The sequence below is a fragment of the Topomyia yanbarensis genome, chromosome 1, assembly GCF_030247195.1.
Source record: "Topomyia yanbarensis strain Yona2022 chromosome 1, ASM3024719v1, whole genome shotgun sequence".
NCBI classification, from domain to species: domain Eukaryota; kingdom Metazoa; phylum Arthropoda; class Insecta; order Diptera; family Culicidae; genus Topomyia; species Topomyia yanbarensis.
In genome coordinates this window covers 143,087,865-143,110,227 of record NC_080670.1, presented here as the reverse complement: position 1 = coordinate 143,110,227, position 22,363 = coordinate 143,087,865, and the positions used below count along the sequence as shown (strand labels likewise).

Genomic DNA, 22,363 nt, shown 5'->3' with positions numbered 1-22,363 from the left:
GTGTGAGTAAACCGGGCAAACGAGTGGATCACCGGTTTGATTGCGAGGGCTATTTGGTATACAAACTCAAAGAACTGCTCATATTTAAAGAAGGAATCAACCCCTATGTTTCAGTAAACCAAGCATACCAATGGATCACAGCTTTGCCGAGTAGGGACCTCCGCTTCGGTTCCTCGACCCCGGTAATTGCGGCAAAGCCGCATCACACCAGCTTCGCCACATAATATTTATGAGCTACTATTTACGGGGTTGTGCCAAATGGACTTCCACCATGCATGATATAATTACTAATTTAATTGATTCAATTCGTTAACGGAACATCTTAATATATATTTTCCTCGATCGATGATGTTTCCGAAAGATTTCTTATTATTTTGTCCGGTTTATCACAAGATTCCACCGCTGGAGCTGACAACTACGTCCTATATGCATCAGTTTGCACCTGAAGAGCATTTGTTGCGTTGGCAACGGAACCTCAGCGATGTCGCATAGCCCCATTGGTCAGTGTACGGTTGACTAATGTGGCTTTCTGGTGCACTGTCTGATTTCGCTGCCGCTCAGTCGGCTTTAAACTAGCTATAGCCCCTATATTTGAGTAAATCGGGCAAACAAGAGGATCACAGGTTTGCTTAAAACTCCGGCGACAGATGGATCAACGCCTCGTCCTACGGAACCTCAGCGCCGGCTTTGCGCCGCTTCGCATCCTTGGCCTCGGATATGCGGCCAAGCCGCAACACACTAGCTCCGCTGTATAAGCTCACTTGTTATTGTTCAGTTTATCAAATTTTGGTTAAAGATTTCACATTTCCCACTCGGATTTGGTTTATTTAGGTTAAAATACATCCTTTTGCCAAAAAACCGCAATAAAGTCGGACTTCTTTCACTAAAGTCACTAAACTAGACAATTATCGATTTTATATTATGCTTGAGTGAATGTGGTATTCGGGTTAATGACATTCGGGCGAATGGTCCATTCGGGTTTATGGCATTCGGGTAAATGGTCCATTCGGGTTAATGACATTCGGGAAAATGGTCCATTCTGGTAAATGGTTTTCGGGGGAACGTCATTCGGGTAAATGACTTTCGGGCGAATGTCATTCGGGCGAATGTGATAGAACCCTGCTACACATAAGGTAATTTTTAACGGAAAAAAATGTTACTTACAGCAATTTCTATAGTACATAAAATGGCATACGATTCATCAGTAACTAAGTCTACAGCCATATTTTTTCGTATGCCGGATCTTGTGGGTGGTTCCACTTGCGGTGCAGCATTTATCCTTACACAAGTGGACCAGACAACACCATTTTGCGCTGAAACCGCACCGATAATATAGCCGACAAATTTCTATTTATAGATATTTTAATCGCACGTATGGCACTGTCAAATACGACATCCGAGTAGATAAGTTGATGAGTATTTACAAAATTCTCGACAAATATTTCACCGAATTGGAATTGCACGAATCTGTGCAGTCAAATTCTACCTCTAGTGGAATTCCTTGAATACACAGAGGGATATAATCGGTCGTTTCCAAGAATATCTCTGCAAAAAGAATGCTCTGATGAAGTAAAGTTATGGTTGGTGAAAGATCCGTCCGGGAGATGGACCAGTAGAGCAAGGAACAGCTTCAATAGATGCAGGAACCACTTTAGGAGAACCGAGAAAAGGAGAAAAAGAATTTTTTTCCTAAGATTAAATAACACTACTTTTCACTTTCGATTCACGTACTACCATTGAACGTCGAATTTGTAATGTTCTGAGAAACTTATAAACCGTCGATATCTTAACCGGAAATAAAGTTAAATCGGCGGCTAACTCATGGGGAAACAGAAAGTTTGTTCACAGTTTCCAACAACCTTGTCCGTCGTCCTTAACCAAAATTTCTATTTTTTTTTATCAGAAACCATTCCTGCAAGGCAGTTTCGTATAATTTATTACATGTATTAAATTAAGCTATGGCAATTGGCAATTCGTATTCGACAGTTTACATGACGTCACCCACTTTACTGGTTGGTAGGGTCAAACCTGTATCGAAGGGTATCAATCAAGATTTTTGGACGTGTACTTGATGTCCCATCATTAGCGTTAGGACGATCTATGATGGGGTATCTAAGTTATTTTATGCTTCAGATTATACGGTAAGCGCGCCAGTAGAGATGCTTCGACTTCTCCAATGGAGCTCTCGGAACGACTCCAAACTTTTAAATATCCGTTAATTGCTTCAACAGAACACACAAAATTTCTGCGATCAATTCCTTAAGTTCGTGGAAATTCATGTATTTTCATGAAGGAATCCGGATCATGCAAACAGCTCAGCCCGGGAACAATCTGACAGAAAGTGCTCTTTCATATATGTACCACTGATTTGATAGTGGTGCTATTATACCATCACCATATGAGTGTCATGAACAACGGAACCTGGCGGAAGTGAAGCTAGGTTTAGGTCTGATGGAACAAAGACAGTCTCTAGAAAATGAATTTGGCCGAAACTATCCGCTTTTAAAAAAATAATGTGCCCTTTTTAAATTTGAGCCTCCATAATGACACCAAAGTACCACCAAATCCTTAATTTTCCGGTATAGTTTATTTAAATTGCAAGCAATCTTTATCATAAACCAATTTGATTATTAAACTTCCGTTAAAGCAGGTACAATCTATTTGTTTCATTTGACCAACTTAACAGTGCTCGCTTAAAGTTTGTTTGGGGTACAAATGTACCACCCAAACCCGTTTGCGTTAGTGTTTTGTCATGTGTACATAATTAAAAAAAATTATTTTATCTTTTTTTCAAAGCAAAATATCGATACATACAAAGCGAGAAACTTGTGTAAAATTGTATAAGTTCCAACTCTCCCGAATAATAGTATCTGTTATTTGATATAACAAAGCACTATACCAAAGTAACTAGAAAATGCGCTTGGATTGGTATCGTAATTTTTGCTTTTGTGGATTAAAGAGGCAAAACACATTCATGAATATGATTTGTATATAGTATGCAAAACGCATCATTCGATTTGTTATCTTCTGCAGCCTAGGCTCTGGAACATACTTACTTATATACACGTATAATACACCGGCTCTACATGTTCCTGCGATGCCTTCCAGTTTCATCTCCGTTACTGCATATTGCTGTATTTTTAACGTTTGTATTGGCGTTTGGTTTTCATAAAAGCATCGGAATAAATACGCTTTTTGAGCGGTTTTGGAAATAAATTGTTCAAAAGGAAATTTAAAAGTCTTTACAAGATCGTATAAATAGTCCAAATCGATTTGAAACTACCGGAGTTATAGCAATATGAAGAAAAAAGGGAATTTTGACGTATTTTAAAAACTTACTCTATACAAAATGAAATATTACATAATTAAATAGTCAAAACGCGAATATTTTTAAACAGGTTACTTTACGATTGATTTTAGAATAAGACTATCCAATTTAATTATAAATTTAATAAAAATTAGACATATTAGAGCGCTTTTAATTCTGGGGTACGAATGTACCCCACAAAACCGCTTACGTAGAGAAAAAGTCGCCGCGGCCTAAGTATCGGTTTTAAAGTACCTGTCGAAATTTATATTCCATTATAGAAAGATGAACCGATATTTTTCGATAAATTCCTGTTGACTTTGTTTATTACTAATTATCATGAAAAATAAATCGCAAAGAGATTTTAGATGTGAAACACGTATTGTTGAATGCTCTCTCATGAATGTTCGTTTAAAAAATTAAATAATTCAGGTAGTTTGCGAGTCTGAAGAGACGGAATTTTATGCAAGAATGAAAAAATACAATATTTGAGCACCAGAAAATACGACGAATTCTAGCGATTCAGGGGTGCTAACATTTGGTACGGTTATATGTGTCATCCATTCGTATCACGAAGTATAATTCATTACTACAAAAAAGACTGTCATGAAATGGTTGGGTTGTTTTATTCAAAACCCGAACCCGACCCGACCCCGATAATTTGTAATTTGAAAAACCCGAACCCGACCCGAGCCCGAAAGTTCAAAATTTCAAAAACCCGGGCCCGACCCGAACCCGAGAATTTCAAATTTGAACACCCGGAACCCGACCCGAACCCGAGAAGCTTTAATTTACAGAACCCGAACCCGACCCGAAACCTGTCGGGTTCGGGTCGGGTCCGGGTTTCGGGTCCAAAAACCCGAACCCGACCATCTCTATGAGATACCGCACTCGATGGCGGAGGATACGTAGCTAAAATGTATTTTGTTCACCTCGGAATATTAAAAGATTATTTGCGCCAGGTATAGATCATTAATAAGGTATATCCACAAACTAACGGACCTAACCCAGTGACATATAGGAATATGAGTTTAATAATCTATATATTTAAACGGGCGATCTAAGTATTAGTTACTTCGGTTTATTCTTTAAAGTTTCAGGCACTAATTTTAGTAAACGCGTTGATTTATAGTGATGCCAATCTTGGGATAAAAATGAGAATTTCGACAAATTGATGCTTTTTAAAATGAATCTTTCAAGAACAAATCAAAGTTATATAAATACATTGTTGGAAGAAACAACCAAAAACTGCTTTTAAGGAACCCCTACCAATATATCGCTAGTAGAAACATATAAATAAATGGTACCCTTAATTAAGTTACTCCAACTTAACCGTTACACAAGGTTGCAAAATAAAAATATTTTTAAAATGTTGAATAAAAAATGTTTCTAGAAATGGTATTACCCTCTTAAGAAAAATGAAGGTGCTGGCTAAAGAGACTAGAATAACAAAGAGACGCCATCTTAATTCAGTGAAAACAATTCAACTAGCAACCAAGCTACGGGTCACAAGCAACACTGCAAATGTGCAAGCCTCACAAAACTTGTTTGTTATTCCGTTTGTTTCTTTTAGCCAAAATAAAAACCTACTGCAACTTCTGGTCTGCTGAGTTTCTCGACCAGCTAAAACATGGTTTATCTCAGAGCTTTCACCATTCATTCAAATTCAATCCGAACGAACCACAATACAGTTCAATAAAACGCTTGCCTTCACCCCAACCGAATGAATTGCCACTATGGATACCGAAGTAACAACACGAGGAAACAGAAACAGGAACGAATATATCCGCACACGCTTGCATAAGCACGTATCATTACAATGATGAACAGTTGTGAGTATCATTGAGAGAGAGGATATCAGTATTCTCCTCTCTCTTGAATAGTGGTCCCTCTTTGCTTGGTTGATTATTTGATGGAATTGGTTCAAGAACATACAAGCTGTTGAACCATTCAGATTCATTGTGTAATGCTGAACCTGAATATAAAATTCTTCTGGCCGGTTTTCAGTGTCTTTCGCTATGTCAGTTAAGAACATATGGCTTGTGGAGCGGACATTAGGCAACAGGTACCGCTTATTTGATTCTGCTGAGGTTTGAGGGGGAAAAATTTAAAGTTGTGTTCACGATGCTTTGTAAATTTAGGGAAATCGTGGATATTCAAACATCGATATACATTTTATCAGTTTTTTGGATGTTGGTTCCTCACATGATTCAGCCTAACACATATAGGTTCACTTTTTTCTAACATTGTATCTCTAGCTTATGAGTATTTGGAATTTTATAATCGTGAACCAAAACGAAGTGGTTATAAGCTTGGTTATAAGTTATTCGCATTTAACAAGGACAATATATGTTTCAAACTATGATGTACTACATTCTTTCCTAAATGTTGTACAGACAGGTTAAATGTTAACAAATATAATATTGACCACAAATTTGATGAGCAAGATTTATGACTCCTGATTAAATTGGATACCTACTAACGGAGTGTTTAAAATGTACGGCATATTGTGGAATATTTAATAATCAGAAAATTACTTCGAGCTTCGTCTAAAGTTGAGCAGGAATAGTAAAATTACACATGCCTTTCAATCTTTGGGAAGAAATTTGTATCCCGCTTTAATGCTTTAGTGATCTGGACAAATTAGTTCGCTGCAATTATTCCGAGCTTGGTGAATAAAGTTTTATTCGGAATATCCTCCAAATGAATCTTGACAGTTGAGTTTAATGTCTTTATTCTAAGTTACCCGAGATTTTTTTTGCAACCAGGCAACCAAAAATGTTTTCAAATTTTGTTAAATGGAAAAAAATCACACTATATTTTTTTCCTATTCCATCAACATTACTATCCTATCATTCAAAATTTGTCAACTGGTTCATATTCATAGCCAGGTGAAATTAAAATTAAATCTAAAACATTTTTGATGCTCGTATATGTCAGTAGCAGAACACGTAAATTTTGACGATTTTTTCTAGTTCTGTGTAATACTAAAAAGCCCCCTGAGTTGAACTTGAACAACGACTGGCTTATGAATATTTTAAAATATATTGTTTTCCATAAGACAAATTGTTTTTGGTTTAATAATTGAATGTCTTCCAAAACTCGTTGAAATGTAATATGCAAAAGTATTATGCGTATTAATGATTTTTGCAGAATTGATAATTTACTTTTTCAAAAGTTACAAAAGTTTTTCTGTGACCGTTTTTTTCTGGTCAAGTCTCCCCACCGCGGGAGCCTTGACGAAGGCGTGGGGAGCTTGACCAAGAGAATTTGGAAATATTAGAACAAAAAACAATGGCATATAACATGCTGTTATCTTTTCTTCCCATATTCTTCAGGTTCTTAGTACTAGTTAAAAATATAAAACGATTGTATTTCATGAGCTTTGATTTTTTTAATGCATTTCTATTTTTTGGATTAACTGTACTGATTACATTGCAGGTTCACGTGCACAAAATCAGCCATAAAAAATCATTAGTGTATCTATCTGTGGTGTCCTTGAATGATTGATTAAAAAAATTTCTCTTCTTTTTGGAAACGGGAACGATTTTTCCAAAAAAACATCGTTTTCACCTGAAAAAAATTATCAACGCATCCATAACATTAATATGAAAATTTTGACGAAAAAATGGAATCGTTCAAGGACACGGTAGTTAAATTACGAACAAGCAAAAATAAAGTTTTGAAATCGGTTGCAAACTCTTTCGGCACTCGTAGTCACCGCAAATATCGTGATAATCGTGTTTAAAGTTTCTAGTATAAGCCACACCTCCGTAAGGGAGCAAGATGAAAAACGAAATGAAGAAGATGAAAAATTAGCTGATGGGATCGAAACAAAAATAAAAATATAAAAAAAATAAGTACCAAATGGAACACGTTATTAATAATTGTTGAATTTCGTGCTTGGTAAAGTCTCCCCATGTTCCCTTAACCCTATTTATATTTTCACAATTCGACAGATTCAATAGGTTGAAGACAAAACTAAAAAATATTGCATATGAAATGCGCACAGAACATGTACCTATCTCGAATAAAAATAATAAAAGACAACAAACTCATTCTCGTTATGAGCACTGTTCTCCAGGGCAGCTGGGCGGCATCATTTTTCGTACCTACATTCGCACCCAGCAAGCAAAGAGAATCTGGGTGCCTATGTACAGCTTGCTATGGAGAACGAATGATGCACAGCGGTTGATATCTCTTCGAATGGGAGAGAGAATGAGCAACGGGTACTATTACGCTATGCTCATATACCTACACTATAGAACAGCAATGGTTCACCAGCCGCAGCGGTGGTGAACCAAAGCCGTCAACTCCGCAGCTCAGTGGTGAATGGTTCAATAGGTGGGTATGTTCGTGAAGCGAAGAACGAATGAAGAGTGTTCGTTCTTTTTCAGCTGATTCGTTTTCCAAGCTCTGTTTATCTGGAATGGAATTTCGCAGCAACGAAACTAGAACAAGAACAATTGCGGTTTTTTCGATTGCAAGCGGATCCACAACAAAAAGAGGCTTCATTGAAGTCTTGTACATATGTTCCTGTTTTGTCAGTTTGCTGGAAACAAAAGAGCTTTGCTTTGTTTTGCTGCTTCAGACCAATGACGGAATGACTTTCATTTTAAATGTTTGCATCATTTGATATTAGTAATCCTCATGCTGAATTTCGTCCTCCCAGCAAACCATGCCATTTTCTCGTCAGCGTAATCTCTTTAGTGCTGGCCGATTTATAGGTGTAATCAAACTTCATGAAACTCAGCTGAAGACCCCTAATCACAAAAACATCAACGATAGCTAAAAAATACTTTTGTTCGCCATTTTTCAGTTTGTGACCATGGTGCGGCCGCACATGCGGTATCTCACCCGCACATGCGGCATCTCTCTCGCAATGACCTTTTTTTCAAAAATGTTCATGGAAATTTGATGAATTTTTTTCATGACAAAAACCATTTCATAGTATTTTCGAAACTTGTCGCAATTGATAAAAATTACTTTATCAGTTATTGAATAGTTTTCTTTGATGCAGGATCGATTAAGAAATGTGCGGCATCTCTCCCCAAATTACCCTACTATAGTTGTGAAGTACAAAAACTATTTTTTTCAAGTGATTTTGTCACAAGATGGCGGCCATGCAGCGTTTTCCAGTAGACGCCTTTTTGGAAAGAGTCTATGCCCGGATACCTATCTCCCGTAATTTTAACCTAGAGCTTAAAACTAATTTTTTTCGATATCTTGATAACAATAGCAGGTGACGTGTGTAGAATTTTTTCGATATATTATTTTTTTTTCGCAAAATGACGCTCTTTTTTTTGAAAAATTTATGAAAATGTCATAAAAATTGATCATAATTGTAGATTAAAAAAATTGACCAATAACAAAATAAAATCCTACGTACGTCGCTCGACAAATCAATTTTGAATATACTGTAAACATTTCAAAATGATCAAAAATCATTTGTTCGAGTTCCGTTTCAAAAAATGTGGTTTCGAGAAAAACGCGGTTAAATTTTTCAATACACTCGGGGTACACATAAGAGGCGATGCGATAGAGTTGAAAATTTGAACATTTGGCAATTAGGCCGATACAAATATTTTTTAAAAATTATGTCGAAGCACAATTTTTTGTAAAAGATGGGGGGCAAACAAAATATAAATATTTTTTTTCATTCAAAAAAAATATTTTTTTCGTTTTATATTTTCTTTTGATCGTTCGGTTGAGTTGTTTGTTTTACTTCAGCAATTCAAGCAAACATTTTTCAATCAATCAGAAGTACATATAAGAAAAGAAGGCTTAAGTTTATCATTTTAAGTAATTTTAGGAATAGTGCAATTGTTAATCGCGCTTGAAAGTTTGCTAAGAACATAATGTGAACATTAAAGAGTAATTTTTATGTATTATCCGAACTTTCGGTTGCTTAGATAGTTTTCGTTCCTCCGTGGTAGCACGTGGACCGACTTCGCACGAAATGCATGAAAATCAAAGATGACCCTGCTTGATAACAATGCACAGAAACAGGATTACAACATTTTACTTATGGATTTTTCGTTAACATTCTGGAATGAATCTTACTTATTTACCGTTCAGAATGAATCTAAAGGTGCTCCATAAATGTAGAGTTTCGTCAATGGATTTATCGATTTATTATTGAATTTCTAAGAAATTCAACAAATGAATGGCTGGCGTCCAAAAGGGGCTAACCCACATTTTTTCCGAAATCGATATTTATGCATTTTTTGAGAGTTCTAAGTAAACCACGTGTCCGGCATTAAAGAATTTTAAAAATAATTTTTAGATTTTTGCTATTAGCAGTCAAAGTTGACCACGGAGGTAGCCCCAGTACTAGCTGGCGTCCAAAAGGAGATAACCCCACATTGAGTCTTATGGAAATTCAAGTTTTCTCGTTCGTTTTCCGAGGTTTTAAGAAAAAATATTCAATCGATTCGCAATCAGTAAATTTTGTGTTGTAGCTCGGTTGTACGTCATTTCCCGGAATACCATTCCCCGGAATACCACTTCCCGGAATACTATTTCCCGAAATGTACCATATCCCGGAATATCGTGTCCCGGAATGTACCATTTCCTGGAATGTATCATTTCCCGGAAAACTGTTTCCCGGAATGTATCATTTCCCGAAAAACCCATTTCGCGGAATACCATTTCACGGAAAATAAAAAAACTCGTACTTCACCGACCAAACTTATTTTTAGAAGACCTGCTATGCAGCTAATTGTGTTCTAGGAGATTTTACCTACTGTAGAACAAGAAAACTTGTTTGAAAATATTTTTATTTTTTTTGAACTTGAGTTATTGAGGTTATTGTGGTAAAAAAAACCAAATAGCGACAAGATTGCAAAACTGTCATTTCAAAGATTTAATCTTTTTGATTCTACGATGTTAGGAAAGCTTATTTAAATTGATCATTATATGAACAGCTTACGAACGATAGCTTAGCAACTTGAGAGGATTTCAAAAAAAAATCGAGTGGGGAATAAAAAGCATCGCAATGGGATATCAATGAATTAAATGAGTCCCAAAATTTCCAATTTTCTCACCGCAGGTAGTGAAGGGATGAATAAATTCATGACCGTCTAATTCCTGACTAACAGGCCCTATACTTTGCCTGATATTTGTTCCAAATTTCGCGGATTCCGTTAAAATGGTATATTTTCAATTCTTTTACTTTTTGAATCGACTCATCGCGTGGTAATCTTCGGTGAAAAGCATAATACAAAACTGTAGAATTTTTAAGATTTGGAAGTTTTGTTATTGTACCAAAATGATATAACAGAAAATGGAAGGCGAACAGAATACCTAATTGTATATATTATCAATTCCGTCCTATCGTTTTTAGGTAAATTCCAAGCGTACTAAAAACTTCAAACGCGTTTTTTTTTCCAAATCCACTTCAATCCACAAGCTTTGAAATATTCACAGCATATTCTAAATTAATTTCTCCAGCGACGTACGAAGGAATTTAATTAATAAATAACGTCTGTATCGATTTTCTCGGCTGTTTTCGGCAAATTTAAGACTAAGAGAAACGAAAGAAATGAAATTGAAAGACGGATAGATATTCTATAAATGATGGGATGTTGATTTTAATATTTCCAGCGTTTCGCGTAAATCTTAAATAGCGAAAAAAAATCCTACGAGAGTCACTTGCTATCGTTCTAAGGAATCGAAAAAAACTCTAATTTTTGACACTAGGTTAAACATTATAGGAGATAGATTTCGGGCCCGGATTAAAAAAAACGTGCTGGCGGGAACATGCTGAACACATTGCTTGAAATTAAAAATTTTGTGCTGCATAAGTCGTATTATGAATCCCATTTTTGGGATCTTGATTCATCTCCTTATTACGCAAAGAAAAATATACTTATACCGTACTCTAGAATGGTGTAAATTCGTAAGGATCAATTTAGAACGCCTCGAAATGAGGCCATCTTTGAAATTGAAAAGGCAGTGTTCACAACGTTGGCAACATTTTTATGATGACCAATCTCTAGTACTCTAAAATGCCCTGAATACGTAGATTGATTTTCATGAAGATTGGGTAAAAGGTAGCGAAAAAATATAAACATTTCCTAAAATTTAGTTATAAATTATCCTGGAACCTTTGAAATTTATAGGTTGTGAATGTATTTGTCTGAGATGCTGCCTTCTTATGAATACATATGCATTCTTCGCCGATTTTTTTTTTTGCTGAATGTTATTTTAATCTATATGAAGTTTCTCTGAAAATACTCTTGGACTTTTATTGATTTTTATTCTCACTAATATTTGTTTATAGTAACAGTGCATTGAAAACACCTTCATTTATATGTGAATTAGCCTTCTTTAGAACAAGAGCAAATCAATGGAAATAATTTTAGAATTTCATTGATTCAAATATAATGAATGCAATGAAATGGATTTGCCTTCTTTAAAATTTTCGTAGCACATTTTTGAAACAGTTGTTACGGCATTTAATTAGCAAGAGACTGGAAGGTGAAGTATATTTTTCAATATTAAGAGCCATAGTACTCAAGGGAGAGCAAGGAGTTGAAGGGAGAAAGTTTAGAAAAGCGTGGAAGGATCATATATGCAAGCTTAGAGCTCACCGGCGACTTAACTTTTTGTCTGCTACCGTAGGAGTCAAGATCTTTTGGCATTAGAAATGCGAATCACCTGAGTCTACGGCATGTCCGGACAAGCGTAAAGTAACTTGTTACTTCATGCTGTCGGAACCGACCGGTTCCTGTAAAGCTCTTCATCACTATCGTCGCTTGCATAACATGGCGAACGCATCTAGGATAATGAGCCTATTTTCGCAATGTTTCTATTATCACGCGACCCATTTGAGGCCATTGGTTAGTGCAGCATTTGCTATTTTTGCTTACCACATTGGTTCAAATGGTACGGCGACAATTGGCGCACTCGATTCGAACTTTCGTTGCTATCAAACACTAGCATTCCATCGTTTTTAGGCAATTTGTATTATAAAATTGGTTCGCAAGAACGAAGCAAAGTTGATGATGCCAAATTATACGCACTCCATCGTGTGTAGGCAGACTAGTTAATGAATTTTTGAGGTACCCTCCTAAAGTGAGTGAAAATAGGCACTTTACCCTATTTCAGATTTTGATGAAGCAATAAATCTCCCGAGTTACAAAAAAACTCACGACATACACTTTTGAAAAAAAATAGTAATGATAATCGTTTGCATAGATTCTTATGGGACTGATATGCGTAGAATTTTCTGGTTTCCGCTCGATTTCTCGGCATTACAGTCCCACTTAACACTTTTTCGTAAAAACTAACGTTAATTAGATCTCTATAATGAAAAACTGGACTGATTATATTGGAAACGATTGCCATGAACGTAATTCTAGACAATAAAGCTTTATTTGGTTGCACCGTTTCCCTCCAGATTGCTAATACAATTTTCATCTTCAATCGCGTTTTTCTCAGTTGCCAGTTTTGCAACATGGGACAATTGGGTGTATGACGGCGGTATAAAGTTGGTGTCTTCAGAAGATATGATTATAGTTACCTGATACAGTCGTGATTCGCTGGTTGGGCCACACCTCTGTCCAAGTAACGAATTTGATTCGTTAGTTGGACCGACTGACAGAGAGCATGACCATGAGCATGATGACCGTACAAGTCGTAGTTGCTACTCCGTGATTGACCAGAACAAGCGAAATTGCACAGAGAATCAACGAATGGGGTCTGGGAGTAGCTATCCATCCTCAATGTGCACGTTTCGAGAGTTCTATATTTTGAAATGCCAATAACGGCGCCGGCCACGTCCTTACAGTCATCGGGGAAGGAAAGGAATGTTAGTGTAACAAACGTTGTTATGGAGACCGTGTAAACCTCTGCATCTCCATGCTTGCCACGGGAAGGTGTTTTTATTAGTAGGGTGGGGGTATAGAGTTAGACAAAATCTGGATTCACCTTGATAAGTAATACGATCATTCTCAGAACTGTTATCATGTGTTTATTGATCTTGGCAGCCGGCTGCCGAGAATTTATGGCAGATTTATCGTTTATTAAATTTATTCGGAAATGCTCGGTTTGCAAAAAAATGCAACTTAAACTCCGGACAGGCGACTGTCGGGAGTGTTGCTCACGTTTAATTGAATCAACCGTCATCGATTTTATTATTACTTCCTTCTGTATTCCTGTGAAACACGACATTTAAAGAACAATACGATATAATAATAAGCGATTACCTTTACTACCTCATGCTCATTTATCGATAAAATATGCTAATATGTACCTTGAAGGGTCCGCAAGACAAGTATTATTAATCGTGTGTAAACTTTGGTATTTATTATTATAAGAAATGAAATGATAATTACGTATTAGTTTCTTTCTCCATAAATAATTTGATAGGATGTGAACTCATATGTTATCATTATTCGAGCGCGTTGTTATGTTAACTGAAATGCATTTTGAGCGGTATAATAACAGTACTACCTAAGTACCTGAAACGACCCACTTTATATGTCGGACTTACAACCGATGACGAGCGCGTGTTTTTATATTATTTATTTTTAAATTAATTTTTAAATTATATTAGTTATATTTATATTAGATTGTAAGAACGAAAAGAAACTAATTTACTAATTCAAAACCACAATACGTTAAAATCAGAAAAAAAGCAGAAGGTGCAAGAAATTAAATTTGGTTCCCTTTGGCGACAACAATCGGGCTTCAGCATTATTATGCTTATGACAAAATATGGTTAATATGGCAATCAGTAATATACCGCACGCACCACTCAGGAGTATATGAAAGCACTCTACACAATGAGAACAATTATTATAATGAACATGATTTAACTGGCCAAAAACAAACATGACAATGAAACATTTGTTCTTCGTGAAGACATGACTACCGCTAATTGTTTTCTGACGAATTCAACCCTCGTACACGATTACAGTTATCACTCCATTCAAACAAGACCATGCGTACTCCCCACGTACATCAAACGCCCTGTGGGTATGTTCCGTAGTCAGTGAACACCAAACAAGCTTAGAAATTAATCCGCTCAGTCCAAACAAATTCCAGGCTGACTGGCTTCACGCGTTCTCCCACAACGCATTCAAATCAACAAACACACAAGACCACACACGACAGGGCACGCACAATTCTTAAAACAACAAAATGAAGACCACCACAAGATCGGAAAAACTGTTGCACAACCAAGGCGTCTCATTGTCAAAGACAGCACTGTCGATGAATAAAAATAAAAAAGGTAATAAGGGATCATCCATAAATGACGTAGCATTATATAGTGGAGGGGGGAGTTTTGTATTTTGTGATGATGTGTGACGACAGGGGGGTAGGGGGTCATGTCATGCTACGTAGCTTTTTTGAAGGGGTATAACTAACATAGCTTTTTATTTTTTTTTAAATTTCCCTACGTAATTACCAGGGGGTATTTGGAGGTTTGTGACGATATGCTACGATAGGGGAGGGGGTGCTAAAAATCACTCAAAAATGCTACATCATTTATGGATGGTCCCTAAAGGACCCGATCAACAATCATTGATCGCCTCCGAATACGAAAAACAATCGAATAAAATAAAAATGTCAATTATAAATACAATTTATGCAATAAAATGCCAAACATCACACACTCAAACACATACACACGCACACACAAATATGGCAAGTATTTTGAGCAAACTGCAACGAGCGCGACATGCCTTAGAGTTTCTCAAACACCGGAACCAACTGGCACGAAATCAATATAACGAACATGGAACATAAGACGTATATAATGAATGCAATAGACCTGTCATGAACCGATCTCCAACTATATACAATGAAGACCCGATTTTATCAACATCCGATTCTATCAGCCCCCGATTCTGTCCACCCCCGATTCTATCAGCTTTTTGACCCGATTTTGTCAGCCTCAAATGAAAATTGATAGTTTGACGGGCTCTAGCAGACGAACCAAGCCAAACTCCAGCAAATCCCTTCTTGAGCATATATTCCTTACTTCGGAGACCAGAAATATGCAAAAATAAAGTTCTTAATTTTTTGAAATCTTACACTGTCAGACCCAAAGGAAACTTAAATAAAACAATCAGAAAGGGCTTCGAGGCTATATCCAGGGACTTAAGAAGAATATTTGAAGAACCCTGGCCCACCAAAAAAAGGAAAATACCTCCATGTCCCGATTCAAGGGGCTGATAAAAATGGGTGTGCACTGTATTAACAAAAAGCAGATGAACAATTAACAACACTCATCACCAATCGAAAGCCGTATTCAATAGGCATCCAAGCACGCGCAATAAAAGTGTCATTACTAAGTAATGACATTACTGGAATCGTATGGGAACTCGGTCATTACTCGCCTTAGACTATCAGCACCGGTGCGTAAGCAAATGCGTGTGTATTTTGATTACGCTAAACGATAATATTTTATGTAGACACCCGTTTTGGCACCGGTCGTTGGTAAATAGGTTGCCAAAATAATAATCTGTTTTTACACCGGTAGTTGTTATTATAGTTACGTTACTTTATTCAGTGAAAAAAATATTGCTAGAAAGCAAATACATTTATTTATTGAATTCAATAAAACCATTTCAGTAACAAACATCGTTCTCTTTTCTAAAAATATTTTATTGCAATGATTGTAAAATTATTCAAACTGGAAATGTTTATTGAGATTAAATTTATTTATTTATTTATTTATTGAAAGGCTTTAACCCAATGGTCATTCGCCTTTGAAATTTTGGTTATAACCTAACATAATTATAATATTGTTCGTGGTTTATAGCACAAGTGACACCTTTACAGCTGGTCGAATAATCCCGCGTCTTTCAGAAAGGCCAGTAATATTTCTTCTCGGGCTGGGTCGTTTCCAAGGATCTCTCTAATGGAGAGCGGTAGTTTGTGGTGCTGCCTTAGGTCGGCTAACTCTGGACAGTTCACCAGAAGGTGTTCCACAGTGATTCGGGTACCACATGTCACGCATGTTGGTGGGGGAACACGCGATACGGCGTGAGCATGTGAGACCTTCGTATGCCCTACTCTGAGCCGCGACAGTACTCGTTGTTCCCTCCTATCAGTCCGGTCTGTCCAGCGGTCGGGTGAGCCTTTGATTCGCTGAAGGTGTCCGGTGCTGCCACACCAGTGGCGTTCGAAAGCTTCGTTAATCCCTGACTTCAGCTGGCCCAAAATATCTGCGGTCGGGACGAGTCGAGTGAGACGTCGGCTAGTGTGTCTTCCCCTGGCCGCCAGGCGATCAGCCTTTTCATTACCGTCGATGCTGCAGTGACCGGGGACCCAACAAATTGTGGTGAGTGGGTCATACTCGGCCTCGATGGCCTGGATGAAGGGGTGGCGGGATTTCCCCGACTCGAGGGCGGATATGGCCGCCAGAGAGTCAGACAGTACAACGACGGGTCTATCTTCCGGTTTCTGTACCAAGGCAAGCGCGATGGCAGACGCTTCGGCGGAAAACACCGAGCATGGCGCCGGTAGGCGGAAGAAGAGTCCTTCTCCTATTCCGCTCACTCCTATTCCAACCTCATCACCGCTCTTGGAACCATCGGTGAATATCCGCACGTGATTTTTGTACTTTGTAGCCATCAGTCGGTTATATTTGGCCCTGGCCTCACTACTGGCAGCGCCGGCTCTCAGCTCTATTGACAAGCTTGTGTCAAGATTGGGTCCGCGGTCGTGCCAGGCCCGGTCACGAACTCGGTGTAGACGGGCGATTGGTGGCAGGTCGGCATCTGTATATTCGCGATAAATCTCGCTGACCGTTCGTAACAGAAAGCAGTCATCTCCGGCTGTCCGCTCCAAAAATCCCAGTACTCTTCTGGCGATGGTGAGTGCAGCCGCCCAACGAAGGGGTAGGATCCCGGCCTCTACGCAGGCCGCTTCAGCAGGCGTGCTGGGGAGCAAGCCAGAAGCAGCGCGGATTGGCCAGTGATATAGAGGGCTTAAAATGTTGATAAAGCCTTCCATATTACAGGACGTCAGCTCCACCCCGTAAAATATCTTGCTGTGGATGAGTGCCTGGCTAATATTCAGCGCAGTGCGACGGTTGCAGCGCTTGTGGCGGGAACTGATAGTTTTAATTAGCCGCTGTCGGCTCCGGCACTCGGCTTTGATCCGTCGAAAGTGTGGCAGAAAGGTAAGACGACGGTCTATGGTTATCCCCAGAATCTTCGGTTCTTTGCGGTAGGGGACAATCACCCCGTCCAGCTGGATCGGCCTCCCTGTTGCGATATGGTTTGTGTTGCAGCAGTGCGTAATCATGCTTTTCGTGGGAGACATGTTAAAGCCGACTGATGTAGCCCATCGGCTCACCGCACTTACGGCGGCTTGAAGTTTGCGGCGGGTACGTATGGTGGTCCTTCCCGTCGGTAGTTGTTATTATAGTTACGTTACATTTTTTTGCAATCATGCAATAAAATAATCGTTTTTTAATGATATGGACTTTATTCAGTGAAAAAAATATTGCTAGAAAGAAAATACATTTATTTATTGATTTTAATAAAACCATTTCAGTAACAAACATCGTTCTCTTTTCTAAAAATATTTTATTGCAATGATTGTAAAATTATTCAAACTGGAAATGATTATTGAGATTAAAAGTTAATTATTGTTTCAATGAAAAAAATGCTCATACCATTAATTTTTCTGTTTGAAGCAATAAACATTGTATTATTGAATTGAATAAGACATTTTTTTGTTCCAATATTCTAAAATTCTCTATGTGATAAAAATTCTAAGAAATGTTATGGGTTCGGAACGGACAACGAATTCTAATAACTAATGTTTAGCCAGAAGTTATTGTCTGAAGCACATACTACGGCCGCTCTGAATAAGGAGTGTAATGAAAAGGATCTCATGCTAGATATTACAAACAAACTTGCGGAGAAGGAACCTTTACGACCATTCAACGATTGTTTTGCGGAAACAGTTTATACGATCAGTTTCGAATACGCTTTCGTTTTTATGTATTTCGAAGCCTTTGAAGAGGAGCTAATACTATATTGAAAAACCAGAGAAAGTTGGGTTTTACCAAATTATACGGAAGCCATCTGACGTACGTCCTTCAGACGCTGCAGTCAAATATATTCGGATAGGAGAAAAATTGCGCGTTAATGTATGTGAGAATACTGCCATACCCCAGGTAATAGACGTTTACACTGATGTTTACATAAATTTTGTAGCCCAAATGTCCATCAGCTGTGGTCATATTGTAGACAGCATAGCCGGGTAAACATATCTGGGTTTTAAGCTAGGGGCAGATCACTCTAAGAATGTATAACAAATTTGCATCAAATTAGAAAAAATGCATTTAATTTCCATTTTTGCATCAGCTTGGCACTCCCTCGTAGAAAAGTTAGTTTAACAAACGTCCTACGCTGATCCACTTTGTTCGACGTTTTGTTAAATGTAGGGCTAGTTTTTGTGTAGGGTTTTGACGTCTTACACGCAACGCAAACCACATTGCATGCAACGCAAAAACATTGCACACAACGCAAAATACATTATGAATTTCTATTTTGATGGAAATAAATGCATTTAATTTCGCTGATTTTTAAAAATGCATTGCAAGTGATCTGCCGCTAGGTTTTAAGTATATTCAAAGGCAATTTTGAATCGCAGAATAGTGGGCTTATTCATGGATACTTGGTACGCTGGACTGTAACCATTTGAAATGAAAACATTACTGTACAACTTGGGCAGAACAGTATACAGTAAAACAAAAATAATTAAGTGATAGTATTTTATGCGTGGCTTCAATAATAATATTAACTTGCGTAAAATGCGTTGTTTTCCTAGGTTGATACACGGAGCACGTTGTTATAGTAATCATATTTCATCTAACTAACCTAGAACTAGAATCAGGAATCAGTAGCGACTGGTTCAAATAGCACGTTCCCCATGTTGATCGGAGATTTGTGCTTAAAAGACAATTATCAAAATTCACATTGAGAGGAAGTTCTAAACCAATATTCACCAAACACATCTACTGCTCGTGAACAAAAGGAGTATCGTCAACTCTTTCGTGACTGCTGTGAATTGCGCTGAACCAACAATAGTTTCTCCGGAATTTCCCCTCAATGTGGATTTTGACCCATACCAAAAGTAATTTTACTTTTGCTATTAATAAATGACATCCAATTCAGATTGTATGTGTAAAACACATAACTATAATTTTTAAGCAAACAACAATTAGTGTCTGTGGTATTATAGAGTCCCGTACAGAGGAATGCGCAACGCTGCGTAAATGATGCCATCTTCTTTGTTTCTGGCACCCATAATTTTTGCTGTAACTTTGAGTGACTTCAACCGAGTTACACAATAAATTAATATGGAGTGAATTGAAAACCCACTGTTTCGTGGCTTATAGCACTTTATTCTTGATACTATTCCATGTAATTTATTTTACATTGTTACAAAAAAGCATAATAAACTGAATACAGTGTCTTGTTTCGACGATTGAAATATTTCGCCATGATATAAACTAACTAATACATTTCTTGCATGTTCTCCGAAAGAAGAATATCTGTTTACTTTGCACGATAGGTAGCCATCTGACTGTTCGATAGGTAGATTTGGGTTCACTCTGTGCGAGCCTTTATAACATAAACAAGGCCTTAGGCAACAAGTAGCCGCTAGCCGGCGCTACTATCGGCCAATAGGCTTCCAGTAATCGATACATGAACTTTGCGTGCACCTATGGGTAAAGTAAAGTTCAATCGGAAATTCTGGTTGGTTCTAATTCGTATTCGTAATTCGTATTCCGGCTGATTTCCCGAAAAAGCTTAATTGTGTAGTATCCCGATCAGAAGCACATAACAGAAATATTTCAAAACTATATCTCGGATTGTTACTTGTTATAAATTTCTGTTATTTTAACTACTAACGAGACCTAATTTGTAACGCAATATGTTACAAAAATTGTGTTCTGTTATAATCTTGTTATTTCATTCTGATCGGGATTCCGGCGTCAATAACACAACTAATTCTAATTACAATCGGTTGTATCGCTGGAGCTGAAATACTAACTACAACTACATCTACTTCAAGAAATAAACATTGAGTGCGTACCTTGGAGCAAATTGGTACACACGAATTTGTGGCAAGTTAATACAGATATATATTAACTGAATTCAACATTTTGTCGTCGATACGGTAATTCCAAAGATAGAATCAAATAATGAGTTATTGCTCAAAAATTATAAATTTGATTCCAATTTATCAGTATGGCAAATGACATAACACGGAATCTTGCTTTCAAACAACGGTCCTGCGGGGTAGTGCCAAATTCCTAGCGTCAGCGATAAGAATTTTTTCATAATTCGAAGTAGCGTACTGTGTCTCCAACTTTTAACTCAAACAATTTGAAATTCTATTAGGTCTTCGCCTGTCAAATGCATTAGCATCGATGCGATGAGCTGAAGCGACTATAATGTAATGTAATGTTCAGATGTGCCCTTTTGAATATCATCGATGTATTTCCCAAATCAGTCTTCGAATTGTTATATTTGTTTGTCTGTGCTTAGAACAAGCCAAAGCATCATCAGGTGTTTGCCATGGCCTAAAACGGGTCTTAATCATAGGTAGGTTAAACAGTGGAACGTTCGAAAATTTTTGAACGTGACGTTCGCTGCTTACCAAATTGGTCATCAAATTCACATCCATGTATCCACAGTTTGCATAAAATTGTCGGAGTAAGTCAAAAAGTGGCTATCCTAGAATTATAGGACATTTCCACATTGTTCGACGCGGAATACTTCTAGTAAATTTATAATAAACGTCTTGAAACAAGCAATTTCATTGTCCAACAATAAATTATAAAGTTAATTAACATTTCGTGTTACTGTTTCTAAGATCAATATTAGAAATGTTAAAATGTATTAAAAATATCATTTTTATAAGTTAAGTACAACCACCCAACCCCGTCTACTCCCGCCCTCCCCTTATTTACAGACTAAGTGAATTGAATTCCAAGTGCATTCACGTTCATGCATTTCACTATACTGCCTATGATCGCAAGTCAGTCCCATGAAGATAGGAAATCCCATAGAAAACGGGGCAAATAAGCGATCTTGGGTAGTATACAGTCGTGATTCGCTGGTTGGGCCACAGCCTTGTCCAACTAACGAATTTGATTCGCTAGTTGGACCGACTGACAAATGTCAAAAACTCTCCAAAGGAGATGTTGGCAGTTTAAATGCATCTGTTCTTATCTCTAAGTATTGTCAGATTGATTGTCAAAGTAAATTTGGCACGAGATTTTGACGTTCAGATGCTTTTTAGTTGGACAATGGTCCAACTAGCGGAGGTCCAACTAAAAAGCGGTCCAGTTAAAAAATGTCCAACCAGCGAATCACGACTGTACACCACAACACAATATTATCCCTCGAAAATATGATGAACCACCGGATGAAATGAGATGGTGATGATGTAACAGGTGTGATCTGTGTCATGCCATGCGTACCTATTAGCAATTAAATCCAGCGTTTTTGAACTAAGCGCTGCAGAGTGTGTGATAAACCGTTATCGTTGTGATCTTCTTTTTACTACTGGTCCTGAATTAAAAACTTTGCGCGAGAAAAATACACGCATTTTCTTTCTTCTCGAATCTTAGTTTCCAGAGTCCCCATAATCATCACCATTTGTTCGCAGCGATTTTCGATTTTCGTTGGACACTATCATTAGCTTTCGTATTGGCCTCCACATATAAAAATTTTCGGGCTTTTACAAGCTTCAAAGCCAATGAAATTCCGCTTCTTGCTAGCATCCCATCAATCGGATCCTGGGACACATCATGCCCAGCTTGACATAATGCTACATCTTCCAGTTCAATCCAAGCTGCTTAGATACACTAATTTTTACTTTCCACGCTGAAAACATACAGCATAATAAAAACTGTGGGTAATTGAATACAAACAAATACTGTTCATTGTATCAAACGACAAACTAATTGGTGTGAATCGAAGTTTGAAAGTATATTTTCATTAAAGTTACAATAAACTTTTAATTTTAATAATTGTTTTAATTTCTGTAAACTTTAAAAAAAATGTTATT

General features: G+C 37.5%; 1 protein-coding gene across 6 annotated transcripts in view; it reads right to left on the bottom strand.

The window, feature by feature from the left end:
- LOC131696435 (dystrobrevin alpha) overlaps positions 1-22,363 on the bottom strand; it is a 71,705-nt gene that overhangs the window by 18,786 nt on the left and 30,556 nt on the right. Inside the window, exon 1 of one of the 6 annotated variants that reach the window (XM_058984980.1) lies at positions 3,057-3,129. The exons of the other annotated variants lie outside the window; for them this stretch is intronic. Within the exon in view, the coding sequence (XP_058840963.1) occupies positions 3,057-3,114 (58 nt within the window). The 5' untranslated portion in view covers positions 3,115-3,129. Of the gene's footprint in view, positions 1-3,056; positions 3,130-22,363 lie in introns of those variants that run through there. 6 annotated transcript variants of the gene reach the window in all.